This window comes from Stegodyphus dumicola, chromosome 5, assembly GCF_044657685.1.
Source record: "Stegodyphus dumicola isolate Sdum_Otavi_A_Nest chromosome 5, ASM4465768v1".
Taxonomy (NCBI): domain Eukaryota; kingdom Metazoa; phylum Arthropoda; class Arachnida; order Araneae; family Eresidae; genus Stegodyphus; species Stegodyphus dumicola.
Genome location: NC_140772.1, coordinates 223,617,231 through 223,643,742, shown reverse-complemented (window position 1 = coordinate 223,643,742; position 26,512 = coordinate 223,617,231). Strand labels below are relative to the sequence as shown.

The 26,512-nt window shown below is 35.8% G+C and overlaps 1 protein-coding gene across 2 annotated transcripts in view; it reads right to left on the bottom strand.

Moving 5' to 3' along the window:
• The window catches only part of LOC118200470 (dixin-like), a 138,407-nt gene that overhangs the window by 86,922 nt on the left and 24,973 nt on the right, over positions 1–26,512 (bottom strand). For both annotated transcript variants that reach the window (XM_085817722.1, XM_085817721.1), the window contains exons 3-4: positions 9,743–9,868; positions 3,911–4,013 (exon numbers count right to left, since the gene is read on the bottom strand). In XM_085817722.1, coding sequence (XP_085673848.1) covers positions 3,911–4,013; positions 9,743–9,868 — 229 coding nt within the window. The remainder of the gene's footprint in view (positions 1–3,910; positions 4,014–9,742; positions 9,869–26,512) is intronic.

Genomic DNA, 26,512 nt, shown 5'->3' with positions numbered 1-26,512 from the left:
AACACTGGTAGTTCGGTCCGAGGTTCGATTCCCGCGAACGGGCTGGCTGCTTGGGCGTTTTCGTGGTTTTTCCCCATGTGTAACGTGTATACGATCCAGTTTCCCTTAGAAAGTTCTCCACGAAGGCATCCCTCCCCTTAGACAGATAGCCCTCGTGTGCTTTGCCATAATTAAACACACACACACACACACACACAAAGTGAGGACTTTCTAGGGGAAACTGGCTCGTATACACGTTACACATGGGCCTCGAAAACGCCGGCCAGCTCGTTCGCGGGATTCGAACCTCGGACCAAACTACCTGCGTTCAGCGACTCTACCGCTCAGCGGCTGGTGGACGTGTTAGCAGAATTATACTGCATTATTACTGTATTATGCTATAAAGTAACAATGCTATAAGACTGAGGGTTTGTTCATAGAATAGTACTTTTGTAACCTACCTAGAATAGTACTTTTGTACTAAAAAAAATCATAGTTTCTTTGCAAACTTAAATTAAAAAAAATTACTGTTCACAGCATTCTCATTTTTATATTGTAAAAGAGATATTGATTATTATTAGTTTTCTATTTAAAATGTGTCGAAACGCTGGTTTGACAAAAACTTCAACTGCAGGAGACCTACACTGATTATTTTTACTTTAGTACTTGCATTGTGAAAATATCTTTTAATTATTTTCACAGAATAAAATCTTTTGAGAAGGAAGAATATTTAAACTGAGCAGTTCTTATATATATATATATAAAATTAAAATAACAGCAATGTAATATTAAAAAAAGGTATTAGTAATTTTGTGACAAAAATAGCAAAACGAATTAATCACACATACAGGATAGATTAGTTTAATTTTGGTTAAATATTTTATATTGAAAAAATATTTTCTATCATGTTAATTATAGAATAAATTATTTAAAATATAGCATTTTGATGCGTGTGTGATAGTTGAATGCAGCAGCAATCGACCATAGCGAATGAATTTTTCTATGAAAATTTTTTCATAGAAAAAGAAAATAAAAAAAGGGAAGAAATATTAAGAAAGAAATATTTTCTTTCTAATTTCTTATTTAAAGAAATATTTTTCCAATAGTAACTGTAAATTGCGGGGAAACAGTTTTAATGTAAGCATGGAATAAAAAATAATAATAATAATAATAATAAAAACTTAGTTTGCTATTAGATTGTAATGCAAATTAATCATATAAATTTAAATGATTAAAATTGTTTATTTCTAAAAGGATTTGAAGTAAGCTTAATTCATCTACTCTTATCTATTTACCATTGCTTTCGTGGTATCCCATATCACTCTTTATTTCTTAGCTCTAAATTCCTGCATTAACTTTCACCTTATAAAACGGGATTTTCCTTCACATAACACAGCAGCATGTTCTGCTGCGTGTTGGTCATAATACTGTTTTGTGCAATTTTTTTCGAATTACAAATGCAGCGTATGAGTTAGTGAAATAATGGGAGAATATTAATAGAACTTCAGTCAGCGCGCGCTATAAATTTCGTCACTCGTCTGTACTGCGATTGGTCTAAAGCTCCTTGAAGCCTTGTCCCCTTTCAGTAAAGTCAAATGGACCCACCCGCCCACCAACTGAGGACCACAGAATGGTTTTCTCCGATAAGTTGTGATGGGTGTCCATACCGGTTTTTTTGAGTCAATATTGTTCGCTCAAGTTGTAGACAGATCCAGTGATCATAGAATAGGCGTCCTGATCTGATTCATTCAGTGTGCCGATCATAATAAGCAAGTATAGCGATGCGAATAAGAAACTTCATATTTACTTCTGAATATGTATAGTCATATTCTTAAACTGCGTATTTTTTATATTAGAAACATATGCAATCTATGCTTTCAGATTTTTGCATCACGTTGAGCTACTAGAACCACTAAGCCTCAAAAAGTGTTCTAGTTTTGAGAAGCACTATCATTCCCATGGGCATAATATGCAAACTTGGCTGATTGCTTTGGTGTCAACTGAGAACGGAAAAAAAAAATAATAATAATAATAATAATAATATACAGGTTTTTTTTTTTTTCAAAAATTTTGAAATTATTCGCAGTGTCTTTTGATAAAATGACAGTTAATGAAGCATATTTTAGAGAGTTCACATGGTTTTGTTTAAAGAGACTCTAAAAGTGTATATGCTGTTGATGGTACTCTCTTAATATAAGCGCCTCCACCCAATTTAATCACTATTCAACTATAAGATGTGACATATTTGCTCCAACCACAGTTTAATATCCAATCTTATAATTCTTCGATCAATTTATTAGTTGCTTCTGTCCTTAGGGACAGATGTTCAATTCACTGGAATTATGTGCATTAAAAGACTTTCAATCAGTTGCCTCATTCTGAACTTAGATTTCACATGTGCTTCTCTTCCTTTTATTTTCAGTCCACATCAGCGGGTTTCGAAAGCTACGTGAGGCATAAAATCCGCGTGTTGTATATCACTAGTTCATAGCATTAATATAAGGGTTGCCCAAATGAAAAGTGGACAAGTTGAAGAAAAATAACACCTTTATTGTAAATCAAAAGAAATCGCCATGGGCGTTGAAACACAGGTCCCAGCGTTGCGGCAGCAGCTCGATGATGCTGTAGAAAGATTGGGGCTGATTCCTGAGGAAGTCCTGCACGGCTTATATAATTAATAGAGAAAATTTATAATGTCGTATTCCATTCACTTGACAAGATAATATTAATTTGCTTACGTAAATAATTATCATGTTGTTATTTGTTCGATTTTGCTTTAAAAACACATTCATTATAGAGCGATATTTCTTTAGAAATGAGTTCTCATAAAAATGCATTCTTTCAGTAACCGAGATACAGAAAATCAGAATAGTATATGCAGTAAACTATTGCATCACAAATAAACAGAGAAATATAGATAATGGAAGTTAATATATGTTTTTTATAATAACAGTATAGTATAGCTGACATTTTTCACTTCTGCCACAAAACGCAGAAGTTTGCTGTTAAATACAGTTTTAACAATTTGACATAATTCTTGCTCTGTATAAGTTGCCATTTAATTTATTTCATTTTATTTTATTACATCAGTTAAACTCTTTATTTAGAATTTTCCTTACTAGAAATACCAATGTTAGAAACACGTACTAATTTGTTTCGTATTCAAAACCTCTGTGGTCTTCTGTATAATTATAAAATAACATAGATTGATATAGCAAATATCCGAAAGCAGCTGCAGACCAATGTTTATAGTTACAAATATTCCGATTAACTTTAGTAGAATTCTGAAATATTTAAGGTATAGTACATTCCAAATACACATATTTAACCCTTTGACTACTATCGGGTCATATATGTCCCACTAAAAGTTTAAAAGTACTGTTGAGTTGAAAAGTATTTAGAATCTCCTGAATGCTAGGGATCATCTTCCAATAGTTGGAAAATCAAGACCCCGCTTTTCTCATTGTACACAAATGAACATAGAGAAAAGAACAAATATGAGTTTCCCAATGTGTAATGTTGGTTTATGCAAAGAATGCTTTACCCTGTACCATGCGATGTAAATATATTTCATACAATAAAGTTTTCCAGAATAATAGGCGTGCTTATAGTAAGTGGATAGCTATGTGTGGGATACATATGTATCTTACCGTTAAGTTCGGCTGTGACATATGTGTCCCAGTCTTTGGCTTGAAAACTGTTTGTCAAAAATTTCCCAAATGCTAAATTTATCTTATTTACGACATATTTTGTTCACTTGAATAGAAAACAAGATAATTCTTTTAAAGTTATCAAAGTTAGTCAAAGTGCTGAAGTTTCTCTTCCTTCTGAATCCATTTTCAAGTGACGCTTTCAAGTCACGATAAATAGTCCGCACAAATTACAAGTTATGTGTCGGTTTCTAAAGTAGAATTTCATTTCATAAACTTACCTCAGACATGTACGAGGGGGATTAAGAACAGTGTCCGGCTTATAATGAGATGCCACTGCATGAACCAGTCTCATGATGGCTTTTAGGTCACCTTCGCATACTTCTGTACAAAAAAAAAAGAAGAAATGATTATTCTTTCCTTGAATTTTACACTAAGTCAGGAGAGAAAATTTTAATCACATATTAATTATAAATATACACGTTAGTTATCAGGTATGTATGCAAACGCTGATCTAAATTTAAACAAAACTTAGCTTTCAGCTGACTATTAGATCTACTAGAAAGCTTTATATATTTGGAGAAAATTCAAAACAAGCGTCTCATTTCCACGAAGCAAAAATAGTCTCTGCAATTAAAATTCAACATTTTTTGCCTCTTTATTTTAAACTTCAAGAAAGCCTGTAGGGTCACACTCACATATTTAACTAGTCTGGTTTCTGTTGAGACTTAAGTGAGTTCCCTTAATGTAAGCGCCTCCCCCAATTTAATCACTATTCAACTATAAGATGTGACATATTTGTTCCAACCACAATTTAATATCCAATCTTATAATTCTTCGACCAATTTATTAGTTGCTTCTGTCCTTAGGGACAGATGTTCAATTCACTGAAAGCAATTATGTGCATTAAAAGACTTTCAATCAGTTGCCTCATTCTGAACTTAGATTTCACATGTGCCTCTCTTCGTATTTTCGAAACAACTACAAGCTCAGAAAAATCTTTAAACCGACCCTTTTATTTATAACTTAGAAATCTACACATGCACGACTTATGCTCACAGCATAATCTCCACAGAAATTCAAGAGCCATAAAAATCAAGAGCCATAAAATGTAAGTTAAAACTGAAAGTATTGTAATTTAACTCTGGAGATTCACATTAAAAGTACGTGTTTACTCATGAAACATAATAGTATCTTTTCAAAAGTAATAGTCTCACTTTTTTTGCTAATTTTTCATTCTGAATGTCTAGATGCGACTATTATGCGGGGAAATCTACTACACAATATTGTACACTTTTGACAATATTTTCTGCTTCAAAACGGGGGTGCGACTATTACGCGAGTAAATACGGCAGTTTCCTATACCTTTTGATATAGCATGATTTAAACTCAAGAAAAATTTAGTGAAATGTGTATGGGAATCCGAAGACTTACAACCTAAAGTGAGGTTCCGTAATAGACTGTCAGGCGACTTATCACCCGGTCTTAGCAAAATAACTATAACTCAGAAAAAGGTTTAAGGTAAACTTTTTAATTTATACTTTAAGCTAATAAATGCACAACAATTTTTACAGAAACAATCTCCGTTGCTTGCGAGATTCAAAAACCATAAAATGCAATGAAATTCAAATATAATTAACGTTTGAATTCCCAAAATGCAACTCGAGCTTTGGCATTTATTGCAAGCGGTCGTACCACAGACATTTTACAGGATAATTGTAGCGAAGCATTTAGAATATTTTAACAACTTCTCGAAATTAAAAAACTGCAAATCTCATATAGTAAGTCTTAAATCTTAGTAATCCATAAACCACGATATTAGCTCTAAAAACTGATAATTAAAAGATCAAGTCTGTGAATATAATAAAGTGCTTTGGATTAACAATCGACAAGAAATTCTCTTGGATTCCTCATCTACAAAATATTAATCTTCGTGAAACAATAATAGCTAACTACCTATGACGCATGCATGGATATAACTGGGGATGCATGGATATTGTTACGGTTTTTGTATTGATTTATTTTGCTATTTTTAATAGAATTGTTATTAAATTGTTTCATTACCCCGAGAAATGCTGCACTTGACTTATTCGAAGAGAAAGCTACGCAGGACAAATTAAAAATACAGGAGCATCCGCATTTAATAAATAGATATCTCGTAACTGTACACCTTACGGAAAAAATCGAGAAAATACCAGACTATGCTCGGGCTGATTAAAAAGCTTATAAAAAGCCAGAGAAAGAACATCTCAGTTCAGTTGTTTATGAGTTTGTTTTGAAAACGTTTGTTTACTGTAGCCAATTCGCGGTGAAATTGGATTAGTTTTCTCTACGTTTCTCTGTTTTAAATTAAGTTCTGTTGAGCGTTTTTAGAAGTTTAAAAGATAACTACTGTGAGATATTGGGATATTGTACGAATATCTGAGGAACTTTAAGCATTTTGTTTTATTTGTTGTGATAATAATAAGTTTTATTCACTTTTCATCGGACATCTGCATTCAATTCATAACGAACCCGTACGCACGCAACAATTAATAAACATTAATAGCGAACTGCCTATGACGCATGCATGGATATAACTGGGAATGCATGGATCTAATCCCCAGAAAACGCGGATTCTTCTAAAAACTGTTATATCAAAAATGGTGAATTACAGAGCCGGAATTCGGGTACAACCAATGACAGTAAGAAAGATTAAATGTTTAAATTGAATTCAAAGGCTTTTTACTTTTTGCATTACTCGAACGTACAGCGCAACTTCAAATATGACTCTTGATATTTTAGCTGGTGCTCTTCCAGTATCAATCAGTGCAGAAATTGAAAGCACCTACACGAAAGTCCTTCAATTTAATCCAGCTGCAGAATTTAACAACCAAACCTTTCTGCCATCCAACGAAGAAAAGAAAAATAATTCCATCATCCAACGCTTCGCTGCAGCAAAATAAAATGCTCCATGTCTGACGAAAATTCATTCTCCAATTACATATACTGACGGATCGAAAATTAAACGAAAAATTGGTTCTGCAGTCTATTTTCAAATTTCCCCTTCAAATATCATCAAATGGAAATGCCATCTTCATAATAATAATAGTTTTTTCCAGGCTGAATTGTTAGCCATAAAAGCAGTTATTGAAATAGCCAATCTCAAAATTCTCAAGTAATTTACCATAAAATCTGACTCCCAAGCATCTATTTTAGATTATTTACTATTCAAAAGATTTCTAATTAAAGATCTACATCAGTAACCGAAGTTAAAAAAATTATGCAACAACTGTCTTCCTATGGCCAAGATATTTTTCAAATGAAAGTTCTGATATTGCATAAATTTAATGAGCTTTTACGTCCTGTGAATATGATCAAAAGGACTGCACTTGCGAGATTTATAAATTGTAATAATAGCTCTAGTAACCCCGTGAACATCTCTTTAATATTATTATTACAGCTCCCTTGCGACATTTCTTCCCCAGTCCTTATTATATTCATCTCATTGTGTATATCTGTTATTTTTGTTACACCAAAACATTGTTCAATTTAATTTATGAATTTCGAATTGTATTAAAACTATGATGTAATCTCCTTACGCCCTAAATCATTATTTTTAATAAACGCTGGATGCGGGATGCATGGTGGGATTGTACGATGTACCATAATAGGTAAATTCTAGGTCCTTTGGGCAGTTTCATTGTTTACTTCTTTCTTTGAAAACTCTTATAAGGCTTGAAAAATACTTTTAGAGTTAGTATGGGAAGGCATTACCAGTTGACCCATAGTACATCGCTGGTTTCTCTCATACTTTTACCTGTACCTATCGAACTTTGGCTCAAGAGTCTAAATGCGCGATTACCTTGGCTAGCAAAAGGCTAAAGGCGATTTAAGTGATTTTAAGAGATGGGCTGAAATATCCCGAAGTTCAGTGTCCCTGCCAAAAGTTTACTCCTTAACTTCAAGAAATGTTTTCTTATATACAAGTTAACTAATCTGCATCCTAATGAGAGCTGACAAAAAAAAAAAAAAAAAAGGAACACTACAAAAAAAGAAGGAACACACTAATAAAATAATAGTTTAATCAATAGAGCTTTAAAAATTACGTTTTGTTACCCCACATTTAATAAAAGCTATACCTACTTCTTTGCCGTTTTCTTCTAACTGTAAAAAATTTGAACTCATCTTGAGTATTAGCTACTGCACTTCTACTTATTAAACCAAATATTCTCAAAGAAGAAGGAAATTTCACCCAAAAAGGGAAAAGTTCTACCTCGAACTCTCAGACGGAAACTGAGACAGAAAGCTCAAGTCATAAAAATAGCTAAGGCTTGAAATCATTTTATAAGATATTTCTCCCGCCTTCTTAGCATGCTTTAGTGGTGTAGTGGTCAGTATGCTCGACGTGAATTCGAGAGGTCCGTGGTTCGAGTCCCGGCGAGGGCACATTGCTCATTTTTCATCTCTCTTGTTTCAAAAATACCTAATTTCTCTACACCTTGGCCAAAAAAGCTGTAAAAATAAAATTTAGGTATCATGTAAGTGTAACAGATATATTTCCTTGTTCATATTTATGAAATATAACAAATCTTAAATTTATGTATATTATAAATTCAATTTGCCTTTTGTAGTATTTAGAATGAAATATATAAAAAAAAACTAAAGAAGGAAATTTTTTTATAACTGTCTGCAACATTTTGATATGAGAAAATGAGCAGCAAAAAAGATTGAGCAGTTCTCTAATAAACAGTTAATTTGTATTAATTTCCTAAATAGGCAGACAAATACTAATAAAATAATTTGATCCCTTGTTTCAGCTCAAAAGTAATAACAATTAACACATAAAGAAAAAACCGAAACACAACTCCATCATTACCAATATATCGCGGAAACTATCCTCAGATTAGAGCGCATTGATCTAAATCAGGGGTTCTCAATCAGTGGTACGCTTACCACTGTTAGTACGCAAGAGAAAAATAGATGGTACGCAAAGAAGCAAAGTATTTCTAACTATTAAATCCAAAAATTAAAACCCCAACATCCTGATTGAGATTTTTCTCTAACACTCGTAAATTTATGCGATCTGAGCTTTTGCTTAAGAGTAGTGGTGATAGTAGTACTTTTTAGTGGTGGTACTAAAGGTTTTCAATTTTTGTTTAGATGGTACGCGTTAGTCAAAAGGTTGAGAACCGTTGGTCTAAATTATTTGATTATGGCGAAGTATATTACAGCTTATCTACTTAGTGGCGAGGTGACCGATAACACAACCCAGCCTTTTAAATGGCCAGGAACCGAATTTGAAGTGAATTATTTTACTGTTGAACTGCTTTAGCAAATCTGTCTCGGCCGTGACGGACCGAAACTTCTTCCTTGGAAAGAACAACAAACACTGAAGATTCACTTCTGAATTTTAAAAAGGTGCAACAGAACTGGAAACTGGCGAGTTGAGCTGGAACATACAAAAAAATTAACTCTGAACTGTCAAATGAATTCAGATTTAAACTCAGTCTCAAATTTTGCAGGCTTTTAAAATTTTGCCGCTGTACGAGAAGGAAGGTAGAGGAATTGATGGAAATGATTTTACACCTTTCCTCCATTCACGGATGATTTTACACTTTCGAAACCGCGTTACGCAGCCACTAAGCCGTCTTCACCTCAGGAACAAACTTTTCTATTCCGGAATTGAAGATTTCAATAGGTCGCATACGAATTTCTAATAGTTACCTGCGTAGACTATAACACACTACTAACGCATAATAAAACTATTAAACGCATAAATGTAAAGTAATTATTCACAAATTACTAATAATATCTAAAATTCACAAATTACTAATAATATCACAAATTACTAATAATATAAATATACACAACATTATTATAAAACAATAAATTATTTAAAACAAACGAATTTTATACATTCAGTTTATGAAAAATCATTTTAGGACTTTGGTGGATTTTTCAGGCGTTCGTGATTATCAGGACCTGAATAAATCGCATATTTTATTTCTGCCAAATTGGCATTACCTTACAGCCTCTGGCTTTTATAATCCTAATCTCTGATTTACAACGTCTTGTGTTTATAAAAAGTAATGTTAAGGACTATGATATTTATATCAAATACGAGTAAGTACCTTTCGGTGTAAGGGTTTGGAGAGGCACGCCCTTCCGAGCAAGAAATCTGAACAAGCGTTCTACATTCTCCTTCGCTTCAGTATCATTTTTTGGATGAGGATCAATTCCGGGAACAACATCTCCACCTGCAAAATACAATGAATTTTTTACCTATAGAAATATGTGCATAACTTGTAGATTAATTAGGTTTCTTTGAAGCAGAGGTACAAGGAAAATGACCAATGCTCTCACCGGAACTCAAACCTGGATCTCCGAATACACGCCGAGTGTGCTACCGTTACACCCGAAGGGATGCGGAAAGAAGGGAGAAAATACCTCATATACTCCCCCTTTTGAAGGCCGACTGTGGATTAGGGGACTCACCCGCCAAATCCTGGTGGTGAATAATCATCATCCAGCACCTTTTTAGTTCGACCGCCACTGTAGAGTAATTGGATTATAATTATTATTATTATTATTGTTGTTTGGAAGCGGGAGATGCGAAAAATGAGCAATGCCTTCGCCGGGACTAGGCATGCTGAAAGGAGGGAGAAAATACCTTAAAAATTAATAACAGCGAATCATCATATACATATAATTGCGCGAGTACGGGATCGTAATGGACTAAATGCACACAGAACCGGTAATAGCTTGGTAAAATTTATTTTCCCCAAAGAAACACTTTAGAGTTCTGGAACTGTCCACAAAAGTAGTCCTACAGCTGTTCTCAGTGTAACCAAGTCATTCAGTAGTTACGGCTTCAGCCACTACTGAATCTAATAATCCACTACTAAGACATTCAACGCAATGGCAAAGCGCATCTAAAGAGCGAAGCTCGCCAGGGCTAAAGAAGAATTCAGAATTTAAGTCCTAAAAAGGCATGTCTGGAACTTTAAAACGATAACAATAATAGCTATGAGGAGCTCACTGAAACCTCCAGAAAAATGTGAATGATTTAATCACAAACTATCAGCTCTTGAGAATAAGGTTTCTGCTTTACAGATTGAGAGAAAGCAGCATTTAAAAACTATCTCCCAGCAAGGAAAAGGATTTAAAAGGAACAGAAAACTAATATTAGAAAAAGTTCAGAAACTGAGGAAAGACATTAAGAAAGTGAATCAAGAAAATGAAAAACTAAGAAAAATGAAAACGTATATTCAAAACATATTTACCGAAACTCAAATAAATGCATTAATGAAAAAAAAAGCGAATTAAATGGTCTCCAGACGACATTTCAAAAAGCATAGTAATCAGATCGTTATCCATAAAGTCATACGACTTCTAAAAATAAATTTTTCTTATTAAAAAAGTGGGTATTCCGCTTCCAAGTGCAAGTACACTGAAAAGATGGTGCTCAAGATTCAGTTGCATTCCTGGCATTTTAAATGATGTACTGTTATTGATAAAAAAAAACTTGCTATTGGCAAACAAATTGCCTAAATTGTCGTTAAAGATAAATGCTAATGACTGTGAAGATGTGAAGAAAGTTGAAGCATATTTGACAAAAGAGCTGTTGGAAACAGCTTTTTCTTCAAATGAAAAAGCACAAATGTTTCAGTCTTCCTTATACGAAATGATTTAATTACGAAGACATCTATGATGAATGTACGTCACTTCCTTGGAAAACCGAAAATTTATGATTCAACGAAAGATATATCTGCATATGAACAAGAATCGCTCGCTTATGTGGCAGGTTATATTGCATATCGTGTGAAAGATAAAAGATCCTACTTTGGATGAAATATCAAAAAAATTCGTAGATATTCCTAACGACTCAAATTGGATATTTTTATTATCTAAAGGAGGATTAACTGTACCATCACCAGTTTGGATGGAAACGATGATGAAAATGGAAAATGTTTTCCGTTCTTTTCATGGCAGTTCTTTTCGAAAAGGTAGAGGTGTAATTCAGAATCTCATTTCTGAACTCGAGAAACGTTTTCCCTCCGTGAATAAGAGTGCGATTCGTTTATTTTGCCGTTTACGAACATTTATAAGGGTTCGGCACTTGAATAGGAATGCAACCCTTGTATCGGCAAGAAAAACTGACCAGAAAGCAAATAAATGGATGAAGAGTAATAGAGGATTATCGAACCAAACTGTATAGGAAAAAATCATGTAAGTTGATTCATATTATTCTTACCAAAAATAATAATTTGAATCATTACTTTGTTTATTATTCACTTAATTTGTGACCTAATTTATGCACCTTTCAGTTAATTATTTGGACTACTATATAAAATATTATATATTACTATATGCTAATTTAGACTGCTAAATTTTATTAAATAAAATAAACCATGAAATTCTGCATAAACATAAATTAGTGTCAGAGCATATACTTTTAAAATGTAAGAATACATGCTATTATTCCAAAATATATAAATACTATTTTAAAATATTTTCATTATTTTTTGAGTAATTGACGTTAAATAATAATACTGATGTTCCATAATAATTCTTTCATAATAGACATTGCAAAAGCTTACAAAATTCTACTACTCATTATCAACGCTAATTGAAAAGCAAAAATGGAAGAATTGAAATTTGTTTCGTTTTGATGTGTTATGAAATCTATTATTAGCATTAACTAATTTTTAATTAGATAGATGTGTAATGTTTTTAGCATGTATTCTCAAAATGTATTTGCATATTTTTATTTATAATTTCTGTAATGCAAATTACTTTGTGACTAACTTATATTTTAACGCAAAAAGAATTCTTCGTAAATTTAGAAATTTACGTATGTTACCGGTGGGTTACTATTTGCATATATTTGAAAAGATGATTATGAAAATGAATTACCACATTTAGGGTACACTCGACCTAAAAAATTAGTTATGTTTACGCATATGTGTTAATTAAAAAAATAGTTATGTTTATGCATGTTTTACTTACGTTTTACGCATATTAGAGTTTAATTTGGCATGACGTAAATGCATTTCTAGTTCATATATAAATGCATGTATATTGCAATTTCATGAGCTAAAATCTCGGCTCATATTGATTATTAAACTATTTTTCAAACCGTTTTGATTCTCAAGCAAATGCTTAAGAAACTGAACAGCAGAACTGACCAAGCGAACCCAACTACGTCATCAGTCTCTTTTTTCGGTTTCAGCCGCGAGAAGCTGATGAACTAGCCCTCTTTAGCCCTGGAAGCTCACACAGAGATTTCGTAATACTTCGAAATCTAATCTGAACTGAAAAACTGAGGCCTGATGCTCTCTCCAGTCTTTTATACCCTCCCCCCGGCTGAAGAAAATTTACATCCATTTCCAAAATTACTGGACGCCATATACAGACAGACAGATAGCCAAAGTAGACAGATGTCTTGTTTTGCACCCGCTAAGTCTTTCTGTCCGTTCGTAGCATTGATCCGAAAGTTTTTAAGGCCAGGTAAAAAAGTCGGTAAAAAAGAGAAAAAATATAGCCCAGACTATATATATATATAAAATATTTATGAACATAAATGAGACAGAGAAGATGGAAGAGAAGATTGAAGTAACCTTATCAGGTTCAGTGTTCCGCCTTACTTGCTTGGGGAACATTGAAGAACCTGACTCGGAACAGGGAGCTTACTAAAGCTGTGTCCAATAAATGTGGGAGGTAGACAAGATACACAGGAAGGGTATACGAAACCCTTTATTTTTCACTCTTTACAATAATTTCCGTACTTCGGAATACAGAGACCAACTACTTGTGGTCTGAACGTAAGAATATAAAAATATTAACTAAACTCTAACTTAAATTTGGAATAATAAACAAGGGCCTACGTGGAAGATTGGCCGTATATTAACAGGAAGCCGTATGTAGTACAGAGAACTGTTAACACTACAATACGTTTAAAATTATCAAGGGGATTAAACCTCTGGCCTGGAAGGCAACCAGCAACCGAGTAAAACTGCTAAGGTAAGCGGCCTGCTTCGACAAACTCCTTCCTCTTCTTGCTTGGCAAAAAGCCACAACTTAAGTACATCCTTGGCGTTCGCCAGACAAATTTGCATAAATAAGTTAAAGCTTTTAATTCTGGCCGGAAGTAGAAAATAAGAAGTTATAACGTTGCGCGCCTCCAACTTGCACGCAACCAAGAGGTGACTGTGAAAACTTGTATAAAAGATAGAGCCTAGTGAAGGGTTTAAGTCCCTTTTTATTCAACGTAATAAATTACAGTTGCGTCCTCTTGACGCTTACAGACTGTGCCAACTTGGCAGTCAAATAAAAATAATAACCTGAAAAGAAAGTAAAGACAAGATTCTAACTACGAGGCTCTCTAAAATAACTAACTCACCGCGTTTTACAATACCGCTGCTAATTCAGCAGACTTGAAGCTCACTGGAACGATTACCACTACTTCCCGCCAAGCACATAGGCCGCAACGCGGGGTTCTTCAATTCTCGCTAACTACCTCCGCGCTCGCTAAGTAAGAATATCACACCGAACTCGTTTCCTTCTATTTAAATCAGAATACTTCCGCTGATAATTTGAATCCTTGCGCGTTCTACTCAAATTTACATATTCTGGCATTGGCAGTTCCAGGGGAAAGTAAGGCTTGACAGGAAAGATAGTTTAAACTTAAAATAAATGTTAGTTAAAATAAATATAAACCCTACATTTGCCGCTGCCAGAATTTGGAAAACCTGGAAGCAGGTCCTACAAACGACCTGTTGTAAGTTTATCTAATTCTGAACTAATTGGCGAGAACCTCGTTTACACAAAAAAAAAAAAAAAAAAAAATATCTTATGTAACCATTTGTATCCTAAAATTCTGTTGATCGTTACAAAGCTGTCTTCTTACAGCAACCTTTCCTGGACTTCATCAATCAATCTTGGTCTTTCCTTCCAGCATCTGGAAGGAATAAGTATCAGTATCTTTCTGCATACATTATAATTTACACTTTCTTGACGCAATAAATTTTTGTTTTTAAACGATTCGTTTTTCTTAGTTATTGCTTACTTCACATTCATTCAATTTTTCAAGCATTAATTTAACTTTACCCTGGCTCTCCACCGTGTGTGGTGTCAAACGGGAATATTCGTGTTTTAGTCTTACAACACTTCCCCTAACCACCATGATTTGTTAGAATTCAACGACCAAATAGACCAAATACTCGTATTTTTGTGCCTCCTGTTGGCGTTTCAGTTTCCGGAACGGCGGCCTTGCTGGCACCTGACTCTGTGGCCGTGTGCGCGTTCTCCTTGATGTGTAATTTCTCCTGCTATCCTTTGTAGGTGGTGTTTTTCTCTTTACCACGGTTTCTTTACCCGGTTCATCTGTATTTTTGTTTTTCTTAAACGCCGGAGTTTGAAAATCATTTTTTCTTTTTGATACCGACGTCCGGGTTGTAGAAGTGCTAGGTCTCTCTTCAATTCTCTGTTTCTTGGGTGGTGGAATAGTTGTTGTAGTCTCTGATTCTTCTACTTCGTTTAGACTTGAGTCCTGCAAGAAACTTTTAAGGATTTCAAAATCATTTGGATTATAGTATTTTTTCACCTGGTCGGAACTTGCTTTACAGATTTCCCCTCTGTCGTTCTTAAGATATAATACTACCCCTTTGATTTCCTGAATTACATAGGGGCCTTCAAACTTTGGAGCTAGCTTTGCCATAAAATTGTCTGGGGCACTTGATAAGGAAAATTTCCGCTTCAATACTTTATCCCAAACTTTAAAATCTGCTTCGCGGCGTTTTCTATCATAATAAAGTTTCTGCCTATTTCTTGCCGTATCCGAGGTTTTAAGCGCCTGATCAATCAACTTTTGCACATCTTGTTGTTTAAACTCCTGCTCTCTTTGTTGCACAAAGAATAATTTATCTAAAGGCGTAATTAACTTTCTGCCTAAAAATAATTCTGCTGGAGTTTTTCCCGTAGTATCATGATGTGCCGTTCTTAAAGCATAAGCTAATTCATTTATGTAGCCATCCCAGCGCTTGTGATGTGTGCTCACGTAACTGCGAATTATTTTTACTATGTTTTTATTAACTCTTTCTGCTATGTTAGCCTGTGGTCTATACGGAACCATTTTGATATGGCGTATGCCAAGTCCATTGCATATGTTTTCAAATATTTGACTAATGAATTGTTTTCCGTTATCGCTAATGACTTTTATCGGTGCACCGTATTTTAAAATGTATATGTGTAAAAATGCATCTGCGACTGTTTTGGCTGACGCGCGTTTAAGTGGAACAATTTCTATCCATTTTGAAAAATGATCTACTATTACTAAAAGAAAACGATTTTTATTTAACTCGCTCTGGGGTAAGGGACCAAGAAGATCTATGCCTAAAATTTCATTCGGAAATGTAGCGCGAATGCTATTTAAGTACCCGGCCGGGCTGTAATTAATATCATTTATTAACTGACATTGATTGCAGGACCTGACATACACCGTTACTATTTTGTATAATTGCGGGAAATATACCGCCTCGCGTACCCTTTTTAAAGTCTTTCTGACCCCTAGGTGGCCCGCTGTTTTTTTTTCGTGCAACTCCTTCAAAATGCTTGATCGAAGCGAGGCTGGGATGACTGGCTTATACTCAAGATTTTCGTTTGTTGTTTTCGTATAGAATAATAAATTATCTATTATTTCATAGTTTTTTGCTCTATTTCTTATCGCATCGATATCTGTATGTTCAAAGCTTTCGGGGTCTTTCAAATAAGCATAGATATTTCCAAATTCAGGATCAGCTTTCAGTTCAGTAATAACCGTATCTCTAGAATCTAAAATTTTTGAAGTCAACACAGCGCATTTAAGTTCATTTCCTTCGTCGTCCAGTTTTATACGAGAAAGTGGGTCAGCTACATTGTTTTCCTTACCCGGTTTATATTTTATTGTGATATTATATTCTTGGAGTTTTAAAGCCCATCTTATTAACCTGGGCGTTAGGTTTTTTCCCGAGTAAAGTCTACCAACAGCCGCATGATCCGAAAAGACTGTTACTGGCGATTTGCCGAAATAAACTCGAAATTTGTGTACAGCCATTAATACGGCTAATGTTTCTCTTTCTATAGCTGTATAATTCCTTTGTGTCTGATTCAACGTTTTACTAAAAAATGCCAGCGGATGGTTATTTTGCATAAGAATCCCACCCACCGCATAGTCTGACGCATCTGCTGCAATTTCCAGGTTTTCGTCCCCCTCAGGGAATTTTAAAACAGGGGCATTAATAAGCGCTTCTTTTAATCTTTCAAAAGCTGTGTTAGCTTCCGCTGTCCACGTAAACTTACTCTTTTTTCTTTTGATTACTAAGAGTGGTTCAACAATATTAGCGAAATCTTTTATGAAAGATCGATAGTAAGAACATAATCCAAGGAAAGATGAAAGTTTCTTGGCGGTGTTGGGCGGTGGGAAATTCTTAATAGCTTTTATTTTTGAATCTTGCGTTTCTATACCCTTTTGCGAAATTTTATAACCGAGATATTTAAGTTCTTTAGTTGCGAACTTGCATTTTGAGGCGTTAATTGTAAGACCGGCCTCTTTTAATAATTTAAAAACTTGTTCGAGGTCATTAATGTGTTGTTCCAACGTACTACTCGTTATAATTATATCATCTAGATAAATTAAAGTTGATTTTCCTAGGACAGGCTTTAGAACAATGTCCATAGCTCTCTGGAATGTTGATGGGGCCCCACACAACCCAAAGGGCATGCGTAAAAATGCATAAGTGCCCGATTTTGTTATAAACGCGGTTTTGTGTATATCTTCGGGTCTCATAGCTATTTGATAGTAGCCAGACGTTAAGTCCAAAGTAGACATATATCTTGTCGATTTGATCTGTCTAATGATCTCGTCTATAACCGGCAAAGGGTAAATTGGAAATTTAGTAATGCTATTTAGTTTTCTGTAATCGATAGCAAACCTCCAAGCCCTTTTATCCGAAGGAGTGAACTCGTTCTTTTTCCTACATAGTACGACTGGACTCGCGTACTCACTATTTATGGGCGTTATTATTTTATTCTTTAACATCTCCTGAATATCTTCTTCGATGATTAGGTCTTTTTGTTTATCATAACGATACGGTTTAGTCCTACAAGGTTTTTCGGCATTTAATTGAATCTTATGAGTCACGATTTGGCAGTTTCCTGGTTTTTCTGAAAACAAATGAGAAAAATTACTCACCACTTGCTGTATTGCTTTACTTTCCTGGTCATTCAGATGGCTAAGGTCCAATTCAGGTGTCTCCACAGGTTCCACCACCCTCTGGTCCATCTCCAACACCACGGAACTATCTTGAAAATTTAATTTGGCCCTCGCGGCCCTTAAAAAGTCCATACCTAAAATAAGAGAGTGTTGTAGGTCTTTCACCACAAAAATTAATACTTTGAGATTTTCCTCTTTTACCTGTAAGTTTAATGATAATTTCCCGATGCAGTGACATGTTTTTCCTTGCGCCGCTATAATTTCCGTATTTCTGGTTTTAAATAGTCGTATCCTATAAAAATTCTTTTTGAAGAACTTTTCACTCATAAAATTTCCTTCTGCTCCTGTATCGATGAGGGCTTCTACTGGTACATCGCCAACCAGGACTTGTATAATTGGTAGCTGTGAGTTTTTTACAATGACCGTGTTTAAATGTCTATTTGAGGGTTTTTAAAAACTTCCGGGGTCTGGAGCCTCCCTTTCACAGGCCCCTCTAGTCGTTTAAAGCTTTCCTTTCAATCTGTGTCTTCTGGGTACGCGGATGCTTATTTTCAAATTTTCTTTTTGGGCCTTGACCTTCGAGTTTCGATGCGTTAGCTTGATAACTCTTTCCCCCATACGAGTGATTTCCATTTCTGGTTTCCTCCTTCCTTCGGGTACTTTGAGAATATGTTTCCCCTCTCGCTCTTTCCGCTATTCTGCGATTTTGAAACGTCACAGCCAATTCGAAAAGTTCCTGCAATGTGCTTGGGTTTCTAATTTCAAAGTAGTCTTGGACAGCGGGTAACAATCTTGGTAATATTATTTCAATTATCTCCGCATCGGGTTTTTTTCCATACAGCATATCCGTTAGCTTGATTTTTCGTAAAATAAAGTCCGTCAATTGTGCTGTATCCCGTTGATAGAAACTATATAGTTCGGCTTCCAGCCGTGCGCGATCTTTCACTATGGGGAAGGCCTTTACTAACGATTTTTTGAAATTTTCAAATATATATGTCGGGCTTGCAAATTCACCTAGTAGAAATTTTCCTATGTTTTTCCACCATAGCGCGGGCTGTCCTCTTAGTGCTGATGTGGCGATGGCAACTTTTTGTCTTTCAGGCACAGGGTAGAGCTGAAAGTGGTTTTCTAGACCTTCGAGAAATACCGCCACCGAATTTTTTCCGTCGAAATAGACGTTTGGCTTGATTGATGCTCTCAAAGTCTGGACCAGGTATCCAAATCCTTCTAACTGAGTTGTCATTTCTTGGTGTTGTCCAGCGGCTTCCATCCAATTTTCGGCCATTTCAGTTCGATAAGTGTTCGGGCGCCAATATAACGTTGCGCGCCTCCAACTTGCACGCAACCAAGAGGTGACTGTGAAAACTTGTATAAAAGATAGAGCCTAGTGAAGGGTTTAAGTCCCTTTTTATTCAACGTAATAAATTACAGTTGCGTCCTCTTGACGCTTACAGACTGTGCCAACTTGGCAGTCAAATAAAAATAATAACCTGAAAAGAAAGTAAAGACAAGATTCTAACTACGAGGCTCTCTAAAATAACTAACTCACCGCGTTTTACAATACCGCTGCTAATTCAGCAGACTTGAAGCTCACTGGAACGATTACCACTACTTCCCGCCAAGCACATAGGCCGCAACGCGGGGTTCTTCAATTCTCGCTAACTACCTCCGCGCTCGCTAAGTAAGAATATCACACCGAACTCGTTTCCTTCTATTTAAATCAGAATACTTCCGCTGATAATTTGAATCCTTGTGCGTTCTACTCAAATTTACATATTCTGGCATTGGCAGTTGCAGGGGAAAGTAAGGCTTGACAGGAAAGATAGTTTAAACTTAAAATAAATGTTAGTTAAAATAAATATAAACCCTACAAAGTGATAGTAAAGATTTAAAATAAAAATAAACGTTATTAAAACTTAAGATCCTTACATACTTCCCGCCAGAGTTAATTAGTTTGAAACTGAGGTCTAAAACGACCTTGTTGAAAACTTTTAGCTCTAGAATCTAACGCGAGGCCAATCTTTTACAAACATTTCTCACTAGAAACTAGAAATTTAAAAAAAAAAAAAAAAATTGTTTTTACAATATCAGCTCCACGGACAACCACTTTTCATCTGTACTGCATCTAAACAGGAGCTTTTAGTTCAAATCTGGTTCCTTCCAGAGATCTGGAAGGAAAACTAGTTTAATGAAATGTTACACAATGAAATGGCAAGTAACATGAATATTTATATTTCTCTTAACATTCTTATTTCATTCATGACTTTATTTTAATTATCTCTTCCCGTGCTCTCTGACATCTGTTGTAAAAGAAAACACCAAACACGAATGTGTTTATGTATACGTGTTCAACACTGCCTCCTACAATCAAAACACTAACGTGTTAAAATTCAACACAACAAGACCTCGTAACACACCCTATCTTCATCTCTAAACCCTGAGGTACTATTCTGAAAGTGGCTAACTCTGAAGTGTAGCTTTAGAGAGCCTAACTACATTCATTCAACCTTTAACACATATTCATAATACTTTTCTTTTTTTTTTCTTTTTTTTTTCTTTTTTTTTTTTTTTTTCCAGTCACACGAATAAGTTTAAAATTTTTGGCATTACTTTCACTTTTACCATATCACAGTATTTCTTAACATTTAACATAAGAGTTCACATTGTATATAAGGACATATTAACATGCCGTTAATTTTACGCATTTTAAAACATACATTAGTAGTACATTGTTAACTTCTATTCTTTTCCAAGCAAGTGCCAATTCTTCTACATTGAAATACTACATTTCAAAAGTCTTTCCGACTAAAACTTCTTTCTAGCCAGAATGTTTTAAATAAAATTTATACAATAACTTTTACAATATTCAAGTATTTACACATTCCTATTATACATCAACTTTAGTTTTACTCGCGAGTAATTGAAAACATAATACCAAAATAGGTAACAACTCATTTCTCGCCTTTTTGGCGATAAAGGTAGACCTCACATGAGGTAAAACTTCTTGAAATCTGCCACTTGCAGTAAGAATGAAAGATTAACTTAAGTTTGCAAAGTAACATAAAATTTTACTTATCTTTGTGATATTCGGACATTCTTTTCTCAGCCCAGTCCTGGAAGGTAGCGAAGATTCTAGTTTGATTTATCCTCCTTCTTGTGCGGGCTCGCCCTTCAGTGCCTTCATCTAGAAGCTTTCTTTTCCCTCCAGTTCGGTCACCCTTGAATACCTTCTTTTTCGCCTCTGCCTGTGGTCCTGGCCGTTTGATGGCCGCTGGTCTTGGCGGAACCGGGACACTTCTCTCTCGCTCCTGCTTGGACCCCGTTGCTGGCCGTTCAAATTTTCCTTCTATCTTTTCCTCCGCCGCTGATGGCCCTTCCGCAGTTCGGCGACATTTGCTGCGGAGAGTCCTGTCCGATGAGTAGATCTTCCGTCTGGGAGCCAGGTTATAGTTGCCGTTATTTCTCCTGGCTCTCTTTGCATTCGTCGTACTTCTCCCTTCTTCATTCTGGGGGTGGTCGTGCGCTCTCTTTTGTGGTCGGTGGAACGGCTTCTTTTTCTTGTTACCTTCAATTTTCCAACGGGGAAACTTTCTTTTCAATTGCTCCTGCCTCCTAATGGCTTGTCCTTGTGCTTGACGTTGTTCCACCTCTGGAGCTTGTGCCTGCCGTGCCTGCCGTGCCGGATTCCTGCAAAAGATCTGTAAATATTTGCATTTTATTACGGTCATAGTAAGGTTTTATTTGGTCAATGTTTGCGGAGCATGTTTCACCATTCCTGGCTTTTAACACCACTACAGCCTGAGTTATTTTTTATATGACATATGGTCCTTCAAATCGTGGAAAAAATTTGGCGGTTTTATCTTCTGGTGCTGAAGAAAGTGAATGCTTAATTTTTAATACTTCATCTCCTACTTTATAAGTTACTCCCCGTCGTTTCATATCATAATAGAGCTTTTGTTTTCTCTGTGCTACTTCAGTGTTCTTTTTTGCTTCTTTAATTAATTTTTCTATATCACCCATTTTAAATTCTGGGGCTCTTTCTTGAACATAAAATAATTTATCTAACGGCGTTATAATCTTTCTGCCTAAAAATAACTCAGCAGGAGTTTTGCCCGTTGTATCATGTTTTGCGGTCCTAAGGGCGAAAGCAAATTCATTGACATAGTTATCCCAGCTTTTATGAAAATTTTTAACATAACTACGGATAATTTTCACTATATTTCTATTGACCCGTTCCGCTATATTTGATTGCGGCCGATACGGAACCATTTTTAAATGACGTATGCCCAGTTTTTGGCACATGTCTTCAAATATATTACTTAAAAATTGAGGACCATTATCCGATATAACTTTTAGGGCCGCCCCGTATTTTAAAATATATTTATTTAAAATAGAATCAGTAACTAATTTCGCGGAGGCTCGTTTTAAGGGAACAATTTCGGTCCACTTACTAAAATGATCAACTATAACAAGGAGATAGCGACTTTTATTTAACTGACTTTTTGGGAAAGGGCCCAATAAATCGATGCCAATTATTTCATTTGGAAATTTGGATTTAATACTATTTAGAAACCCGGCCGGGCGGAAATTAATATAATTAACTGCTTGACATGTTGGGCAGGACTGGACATACGCCCTTGTTAACTTTTGCAGTTCAGGAAAAAAGACTGCCTCGCGTACGCGTTGGATAGTTTTTCGAATATCAGCATGAGAAGCTAAAGGGCTGTCATGTAACTCCTGCAGGATATTTAATCTAAGACTAGCTGGGATAACAGGTCGAAATTCGTTGTTGGAATTTGTAGTTTTTGTATAAAATAATAGACCATCTATTAGTTCGTAATGGGCCGCCCTATTTCTTATCGCCACAATATCTTGGTGGCTAAAATTTTCAGGATCCTTTAAATACTCATAAATGTTTCCAAACTCAGGATCCTTACCCAGTTCGGTTATTACAGTTCTCGGGAATTTATTGTACATGCTGTGAGCATTGCCACCTTTACAGTATTACCTTCTTCATCTATTTTTATTCTGGATAGGGCATCTGCTACAATATTTTCCTTTCCGGGGGTATGCTTGATTACCAGATTATATTCTTGTAGCTTGAGTGCCCATCTTATTAACCTTGGGGATAAGTTTTTCCCTGAGTACAATCTAGTTACCGCCGCATGATCAGAATACACTGTTATTGGCGCTCTTCCAAAATAGACTCGGAACTTTTGCACTGCTAACAGAACTGCAAGTGCCTCTCTCTCGGTCGCGGAATAGTTTCTTTGTGTTTGATTTAAAGTTCGACTAAAAAATGCCACGGGCTGCTGATTTTGCGAAAGTACCGCTCCTACCGCATAATCCGAAGCATTCGCTGAAATTTCTAAATTCTCATCCTTTTCAGGAAATTTCAACACAGGGGCTTGCGTTAATGCTTGTTTTAATTTTTCGAAAGCACTATTGGCTTCGGCCGTCCACGAGAATCTTGCCTTTTTCCTTTTTAATTTTAACAATGGTTCAGCAATAGCTGCAAAATCTTTTATAAAGGACCTATAATATGAACAAAGTCCTAGAAAAGAAGAGAGCTTCTTCGCCGTGTTTGGCGGCGGATACTTTTGCACAGCGATTATTTTTGATTCGTCTGTCTCGATTCCTTTCTGAGATATTTTGTAACCTAAATATTTTAATTAAGGGGCTGCAAATTTGCACTTTTCGACATTAACTTTTAGACCGGCCTCATTTAATAATGAAAACACCTGCCTTAAATCCTGTACATGTTGGTCCAGATTATCACTAGTAATAATGATATCGTCTAAATAGATAAATGTGGACTTTCCAAGAACAGGCCTTAACACAATGTCCATACATCGCTGAAATGTTGCCGGTGCCCCTGAAAGGCCAAACGGCATACGCAGGAATGCATCAGTGCCAGACTTGGTTATAAAAGCAGTCTTAGGCACGTCCTCCGGTCTAACCCCTATTTGAAAATAACCAGTCGTTAAGTCTAAAGTCGTCATATATTTGGTAGACGTTATGTCCCTTAGAATTTCTTCAATAATAGTTAACGGATATACCGGATATTTAGTTATGGAGTTTAATTTACGATAGTCAATGGCGAAACGCCACCTTTTTGGATGTGTTAATGGGTAGTCATTGTTTTTCTTACATAAAACCACCGGGCTAGCATAACTACTTGAGATGGGCGTTATGATCTTTTTACGTAGCATATCGCTAATGTGCCATTCTATAATTTTTTCTTTATTCTTATCATACCGGTAAGCTTTGTGGCGAACTGGCACTGAATCTCCGGTGTCAATACTATGGTTAGTAACTTGAGTAAATCCTGGAATATCACTAAATAACGAAGCAAATTCACTTACCACTTGTCGGATTCTTTGTTGCTCTTCCTTAGGCAGGTGATCAAGGTTTAACATTGGCGGTTCCGATTTTTCTTCTCGAACTGGTTTCATCGTCAGCTTAAGGGTCGCTTCATTAAAATCCAGCGTTGCTTGTGCCTCTGAAAGAAAATCTATTCCTAAGATAATATGTGCTTGCAGATTCTTTACTATAAAAAACATAACCTTTACTTGTTCGTCCTTGATACGGACGTATAGCGATAATTTACCTATGCACTTACATCTTTCTCCTTGCGCAGCTAACACTGTCTTATTATCCGAATCATATATGCGATATTTACGAAAATACTTCCTAAAAAAATCTTCTGCCACACAGGAACACTGCGCGCCTGTATCCAGGAGTGCGGTGGCTGGGATATTATTCACCAACGCTTCAATCTTCGGAAGAGTCAAATTTTTCACCATTACTGTATTTAACTTGAAGGAAGAGGGGTTTTCGTGGCCTTCGGATTTCCACACCCTCCCGTCAGCAGAAATCCGTTTTAGTTTAAATCATTTTTCATTTCCATGCTTTCCTTCTTTTTCCACTGGCCTTGAGACTTTTTTCCTGGATTGCTATTGAACTGTCGACGTTCGCCGGCTGTTTTTGGAATGCTCGGGTTTCCTTGCCCACTGATTCGCTTTGCTTCCGTAGCCGTTTGCTTGACTTTGCTGTGGTCTTGGCTCACCAAATTGGTTTCGTTGTTGATATTGGCGTCTTCTTTCAATGTCCGCCGTTCTTCTACTTTCAAACTGGATTGCTAGCTCAAATAACTTTTCCAGTGTAGTCGGATTCCTTAATTCAATAAAGTCTTGCACTTGGGGAAGTAACCTCGGCAAAATCACTTGAATTATCTCAGGATCCGGACGGTTTCCATACAAGAGTTCGAAGACGTGAATTTTTCTTAAAATAAAGGTGGAAAGATTTTCGATTCTTTGCTGATATATGCTGAAAAGTTCCGCTTCTAATTTCGCACGATCCCTTACGACAAGGAAGGCTTTTACTAAGGCAGTCTTGAAATTTTCGTAAGTATAGGTGGGACTTCCTGCTTGACCCAAGAGACTTCTGCCTATGCATTTGAACCAATTAAGCGCTTGGCCCCTCAAAGCGCTGGTAGCTAATGTAACTTTCTGGAACTCGTGCACGGGATACATCATGAAGTGGTCCTCCAATTTTTCCAATAAACTGGTTACCGGTGAGTTTCCATTAAATGTTGCTTCTGGTTTCATCGCTGCGCGCATGGTCTGGACGATGTAACCAAATCCTTCCAGGGCGGCAGCTGGCATTTCTGGATTCTGAGCCGCTTCTGCAGGCAGCACAGGTTCTTCTTGAAACTCGGCCATGGTTATTCTTCTTCGTCGGGCGCCACTATCAGGTTCAGTGTTTCGCCTTACTTGCTTGGGGAACATTGAAGAACCTGACTCGGAACAGGGAGCTTACTAAAGCTGTGTCCAATAAATGTGGGAAGTAGACAAGATACACAGGAAGGGTATACGAAACCCTTTATTTTTCACTCTTTACAATAATTTCCGTACTTCGGAATACAGAGACCAACTACTTGTGGTCTGAACGTAAGAATATAAAAATATTAACTAAACTCTAACTTAAATTTGGAATAGTAAACAAGGGAAGCCTACGTGGAAGATTGGCCGTATATTAACAGGAAGCCGTATGTAGTACAGAGAACTGTTAACACTACAATACGTTTAAAATTATCAAGAGGATTAAACCTCCGGCCTCGAAGGCAACCAGCAACCGAGTAAAACTGCTAAGGCAAGCGGCCTGCTTCGACTAACTCCTTCCTCTTCTTGCTTGGCAAAAAGCCACAACTTAAGTACTTGGCGTTCGCCAGACAAATTTGCATAAATAAGTTAAAGCTTTTAATTCTGGCCGGAAGTAGAAAATAAGAAGAGATAGTAAAGATTTAAAATAAAAATAAACGTTAGTAAAACTTAAGATCCTTACAACCTAATCATGAATGTACTCTAATGTGCTACAAACAATGTGATAAATATTGGAGAAGTTCATGTGACCTATCACCTAACAATGAAGGCCCTAATGTGCTAATAGTAGGGATTTAAAAAACAAAGGCTGTCTAGAGTTACATAACAATTAAAAATCTAGTTAAAACAGGAAAGTAAAATTTAAAAGGATAAAAAATGGAGAAAAAAAAGAGGTAATTCCAAGCATGGAATACAAGACAATATGTTTGACCTTGAGACACAACAGCCAAAAAAAAAAAAAAAAAAAAAAAAAAAAACACGTAACA